Source organism: Oncorhynchus gorbuscha, unplaced genomic scaffold, assembly GCF_021184085.1.
Source record: "Oncorhynchus gorbuscha isolate QuinsamMale2020 ecotype Even-year unplaced genomic scaffold, OgorEven_v1.0 Un_scaffold_4189, whole genome shotgun sequence".
In the NCBI taxonomy this organism is placed as follows: domain Eukaryota; kingdom Metazoa; phylum Chordata; class Actinopteri; order Salmoniformes; family Salmonidae; genus Oncorhynchus; species Oncorhynchus gorbuscha.
In genome coordinates this window covers 31,491-37,876 of record NW_025745263.1, presented here as the reverse complement: position 1 = coordinate 37,876, position 6,386 = coordinate 31,491, and the positions used below count along the sequence as shown (strand labels likewise).

At 39.9% G+C, this 6,386-nt stretch overlaps 1 protein-coding gene across 1 annotated transcript in view; it reads right to left on the bottom strand.

Moving 5' to 3' along the window:
- Positions 1 to 4,042: 4,042 nt before the first annotated feature.
- Positions 4,043 to 6,386, bottom strand: part of LOC124018170 (lipoma-preferred partner homolog) — a 30,779-nt gene continuing 28,435 nt past the window's right edge. The window contains exon 4 of the mRNA XM_046333433.1: positions 4,043 to 4,221. Coding sequence (XP_046189389.1) covers positions 4,093 to 4,221 — 129 coding nt within the window. The 3' untranslated portion in view covers positions 4,043 to 4,092. The remainder of the gene's footprint in view (positions 4,222 to 6,386) is intronic.

Sequence of the window (6,386 nt, the reverse complement as noted above, 5' to 3'; positions counted from 1 at the left end):
GTAAGACATGAAGGTCAGTCAATACGGAACATTTCAAGCACTTTGAACGTTTCTTCAAGTGCAGTCGCAAAAACCATCAAACACTATGACAAAACTGTCTCTCATGAGCACCGCCACAGGAAAGGAAAACCCAGAGTTCCCTCTGTTGCAGAGGATATGTTCATTAGAGTTACCAGCCTCAGAAATTGCAGCCCAAATAAATGCTTCACAGAGTTCAAGTAACAGACAGATATCAACATCAACTGTTCAGAGACTGTGTGAATGAGGCCTTCATGGTCGAATTTCTGCAAAAAAAACACTACTAAAGGACACCAATAATAAGAAGAGACTTGCTTGGGCCAAGAAACACGAGCAATGGACATTAGACCGGTGGAAATCTGTCCTTTGGTCTAATGAGCCCAAATTTGCAATTTTTGGTTCCAACTGCTGTGTCATTATGAGAGGCAGAGTAGGTGATCGGATGATCTCTGCATGAGTGGTTTCCACCAAGAAGCATGGAGGAGGAGGTGTGATGGTGTGGGGGTGCTTTGCTGGTGACACTGTCTGTTATTTATTTAGAATTCAAGGCACACTTAACCAGCATGGCTTCCACAGCATTTTGCAGTGATACACCATCCCATCTGGTTTGTACTTAGTGGGACTATCATTTGTTTTCAACAGGACAATTACCCAACACACCTCCAGGCTGTGTAAGGGCTAGTTGACCAAGAAGGAGAGTGATGGAGTGCTGCATCAGATGACCTGGCCTCCTCAATCCCACGACCTCAACACAATTGATATGGTTTGGGATGAGTTGGACCACAGAGTGAAGGAAAACAGCCAACAAGTGCTCAGCATATGTGGGAACTCCTTCAAGACTGTTGGAAAAGCATTCCAGGTGAAGCTGTTTGAGAGAATGACAAGAGTTTGCAAAGCTGTCATCAAGGCAAAGGGTGGCTACTTTGAAGAATCTCAAATATAAAATATATTTTGATTTGTTTAACACTTTTTTTGGTTACTACATGATTCCATATGTGTTATTTCATAGTTTTAATGTCTTCACTATTATTCTACAATGTAGAACATAGTAAAAATAAAGAAAACCCTTGAATGAGTAGGTTTGTCTAAACTTTTGACTGGTACTGTATATACTTTTTTGCATATGTTTTTTGAATGTTTTTCACAAAAGTAGAGCAGTGGGGTCTTTCATAGTCCTGTAACTACTTCCCACAGCTGTGAGTTACAGGTAATTGTATGTGTGGAGTACAGAGATTAGGTCATCATTCAATCATGGTGAACTATTACTGCACACAGAGTGGATCAATGCAACTCATTATGTGACTTGTTATGCAAATGTATTTAAACTAGCCATTAAATAATTATTGAGTCCAGACATTTCAGCTTACATTTTTTTTATTCATTTGTAAACATAAAAAAAAACATAATTCCACTTCAATTTTAAATTCAGGCTGTAACACAATTTGGAAAAAAGTCAAGTGGTGTGAACACTTTCTGAAGACTCTGTAAATATACCAAGTAAATTTGCGAGATACACATTCTTATATTGACTTGCATTTTAAAAGGTTTCTATACTAATTCTGCTAATTAGAAGCTAATTGCTGTGAGGCTGGCCCTCTGTCTGTGTTGAAAGAGTACATTGAAATCCCACTGCTCACATGGCCCCCAGATCTGTTTCTATCTCACATAGCCTCTAGCCTGGTCCCAGATCTGTTTCCCATATCTCACATAGCCTTCCCAGATCTGCTTCCCATATCTCACAAGAGCCTGGTCCCAGATCTGCTTCCCATATCTCACATAGCCTCATCTAGCAGATCTGAAATATCTCACATAGCCTCATCTAGCCTGGTCCCAGATCAGATCTGCTTCCCAGCCTCATCTAGCCTGGTCCCAGATCTGTTTCCACATATCTCTACATAGCCTCATCTAGCCTGGTCCCAGATCTGCTTCCCATAGCCTCTCTGTTTCCCATATCTCACATAGCCTGCCTGGTCCCAGATCTGCCTCTCTATCTCCTGGTCCCAGATCTGTCTGGTCCCAGCCTGGTGTTATTTCCTAGCTCCATTGCTGTCTTTATTTGGCACGACAATGACTGACAATTAGCTGTCAGGATAGCACAAATAGACTGTCAGTCAGGCTATATAGAACAGGTTTGTCACTACTAAACAGTCAGACCAAATAGACTGTCAATCAGTCAATCAGTCAGACAGTCAGTCAGTCAATCAGTCAGTCAGGCAGGTCGTCAGTCAGTCAGTCTCTTCTCCCAACAAGCTCTCACGGTCTCACTGCAGAATTAGACATTTTACCACATCATCCATATCCTCCATAATACACATTTCAGAGTTGCTCCAAACGTACATTTTCAAAGTTAAGGGTTAAGTTTAAACACTTTTTCCAAATAGTTAAGGTATTGGGTTAAGGTTTGGGATAGGGTTAAATCCCCCCCATACATTGGCTGATATGGGATTACGCAGATTATCCAGCACCCCTTTCCACAACGCCTCAAAACCCAAGCTTTGCTGGTAATATCGCTAACTGCTGCACCTAGTCGTCGGTTTTGAAAGCATTTCCCAATGTCATCAGGACATGGATAGACGTCCAATTTCGGTATCAATGTGTTGGGTCTCATTAATTAAGGTCTAAGGGCCCGGGGCTTGGACTTCTTCTATTCTAACATATGGAATTGTTTTAATATGGTCATATGGAATTGTTTTAATATGGTCATATGGAATTGTTTTAATATGGTCATATGGAATTGTTTTAATATGGTCATATGGAATTGTTTTAATATGGTCATATGGAATTGTTTTAAGATGGACATACCAATGATCATTAGGCTATTTAAATTTTTAGGACCACTGTAAATATAATTTAAAAAAATCACAACTAACAATTATTTGATGATTGAATTTGTCCTTACTGCTATTAGCCCATTTTAACAGATTTATACAGCAAAACAAACTGTTTGGATGTTGGTATATCGGACGAGTCCCGTGACCCTTGTGGGGGTCGTAAGAGCCAATCGGAGAACACCATTGTGTTCGTGAGACTCTCATCTTTCCATAAAGGGTCCTTTTCGTTTTGCCCAAACCGTTCGGACACGACAGATGTCTCCTGGACTGAGAGACTCCATTGTAGCTCTGCCACCTTTCACCACACGTGCGGCGACATCGGCATGCAACCAAAACAACAACAACAACGAATTAACATAATAAACAAATCTATCTGTTTGTCTAGCTGTCGGCAGATGTGGTGGATTGAGACGCATACAACCAAAACAAAACAAACAACAACATATGTCCAGCTTAAACAGACAGATTTGTTAATTATGTTAATTTGATTTTGTTTTTGCTGGGGGCACAGACACCAACTCTAGGTTTAAACACTGTGTTGAAACAGGCCAGAGGCAGTCAGTCCCAAACAGCACTCTATTCCTTATGTAGTGAAATACATGCGTGTCAGAGCCCTATCGGCCCGTTACGATCTCCATGGGGAACCATTTGGGCCACATCCAAGGAGGAACAGGACAGGAGCACATCGGAATGAACGACTTGGGTCATCTTGACATCGGCCTACTGCGGCTAACGTATACTGTAGGTGACAACATGAGAAGTCAGGACACAGACTGACCCGCCAGTCCAGCTAGACCCCAATCAACTACAACAAGGCACAAGGCAACAGCAGTAACGCTGAGACCACGGAAGTAGAGGTCTATACGCCTCTCTGAATAACAGTGTCTGCTGCTAAATGACTACAACGGAGACATGTACATTTGGAGATGAACAATTGAGAAAACAGTTTTATAAAGGATCAGACATCAGGCCTCTTCAGTACTGAGAACGTCATCATTTCAGGGACACCACAATCGCTGTTTAGCAATTTCATAATGTTCATAGGTGGGTGTGCAAGAGAGAAGCTGGCTTAGTGTGTGTATATGTAGGTGTGTATCTGAACGTGTGTATGTCTCTATGTGTGTGTGTGTGTGTCTGTGTGTGTGTGTGTGTCTGTGTCTCTGAGTGTGTGTGTGTGTGTGTGTGTGTGTGTGTGTGTGTCTCTGTGTGTGTGATAGCGGCGGTGTAGAAGGGTATCTGGGGTTCAGAGGTCAGTGGTAGCCTTGGCGGTGAGGGCCTGGATACGGCTGGTGTTACAGCTCTTACAGAGGACATGTCCGTCCAAGGGGTAACAACCCTGGTTGTCCCCTTCAGACAGAGGAGAACCACAGTCCTGAAGAGGAGAGACACACACACACAGACACACAGACACACACACACACACACACACAGACACACATACAGACACACACACACACACACACACACACACACACACACACACACACACACACACACACACACACACACACACACACACACACACACACACACACACACACACACACACACACACACACACACACACACACACACACACACACACACACACACATGTCATGATATGGTTACACACACCTGCGCATCACACACACAGTGTCCTGATACACATGAACAAAGACCAGTGTTTTGTGAGTCTTGGTTAGGATGCACACAGGGAACAAGGCTATTTTCAGCTTGTAGAGGGGAGACCATAAAGGTGACCAGAGTGGATGGCTGGAAACAGATCCCGGTTCAATGCTTTATCATATAAACATGGAGGTTAACTTTATCATATATTAAACATGGAGGTTAGGGCTTTATCATAAATTAAACATGGAGGTTAGGGCTTTATCATATATTAAACATGGAGGTTAGGGCTTTATCATATATTAAACATGGTGGGAGGTTAGGGCTTTATCATATATTAAACATGGAGATTAGGGCTTTATCATATATTAAACATGGAGGTTAGGGCTTTATCATATATTAAACATGGAGGTTAGGGCTTTATCATATATTAAACATGGAGGTTAGGGCTTTATCATATATTAAACATGGAGGTTAGGGCTTTATCATATATTAAACATGGAGGTTAGGGCTTTATCATATATTAAACATGGAGGTTAGGGCTTTATCATATATTAAACATATTATTTAAACATGGAGGTTATCATATATTAAACATGGAGGTTAGGACTTTATCATATATTAAACATGGGGAGGTTAGGGCTTTATCATATATTAAACATGGAGGTTAGGGCTTTACTTTATCATATATTAAACATGGAGGTTAGGGGACTTTATCATATATTAAACATGGTTAGGGCTTTATCATATATTAAACATGGAGGTTGGCTTTATCATATATTAAACATGGAGGTTAGGGCTTTATCATATATTAAACATGGAGGTTTAGGAGCTTTATCATATTAAACATGGAGTTAAACATGGAGGTTAGGGGTTAGGACTTTATCATATATTAAACATGGAGGTTAGGGCTTTAAACATCATATATTAAACATGGAGGTTTTTATCATATATTAAACATGGAGCTTTATCATATATTAAACATGGAGGTTAGGGCTTTATCATATATTAAACATGGTTAGGTTAGGGCTTTATCATATATTAAACATGGAGGTTAGGGCTTTATCATATATTAAACATGGAGGTTAGGGCTTTATCATATATTAAACATGGAGGTTAGGGTCATTTAAACATGGTCATATATTAAACATGGAGGTTAGGGCTTTATCATATATTAAACATGGAGGTTAGGGCTTTATCATATATTAAACATGGAGGTTAGGGCTTTATCATATATTAAACATGGAGGTTAGGGCTTTATCATATATTAAACATGGAGGTTAGGGCTTTATCATATATTAAACATGGAGGTTAGGGCTTTATCATATATTAAACACATGGAGGTTAGGGCTTTATCATATATTAAACATGGAGGTTAGGGCTTTATCATATATTAAACATGGAGGTTAGGGCTTTATCATATATTAAACATGGTTAGGACATCATATATAAACATGGAGGTTAGGGCTTTATCATATATTAAACATGGAGGTTAGGGCTTTATCATATATTAAACATGGAGGTTAGGGCTTTATCATATATTAAACATGGAGGTTAGGGTTAGAGGTAACACTGTAAAGTAGAGGTAACACTGTATAGTAGAGGTAACACTGTATAGTAGAGGTAACAGTGTATAGTAGAGGTAACAGTGTATAGTAGAGGTAACACTGTATAGTAGAGGTAACACTGTATAGTAGAGGTAACACTGTATAGTAGAGGTAACACTGTATAGTAGAGGTAACACTGTAAAGTAGAGGTAACACTGTATAGTAGAGGTAACACTGTATAGTAGAGGTAACACTGTATAGTAGAGGTAACACTGTAAAGTATAGGTAACACTGTAAAGTAGAGATAACACTGTAACACTGTAAAGTATAGGTAACACTGTAACACTGTATAGTTGAGGTAACACTGTAAAGTAGAGGTAAC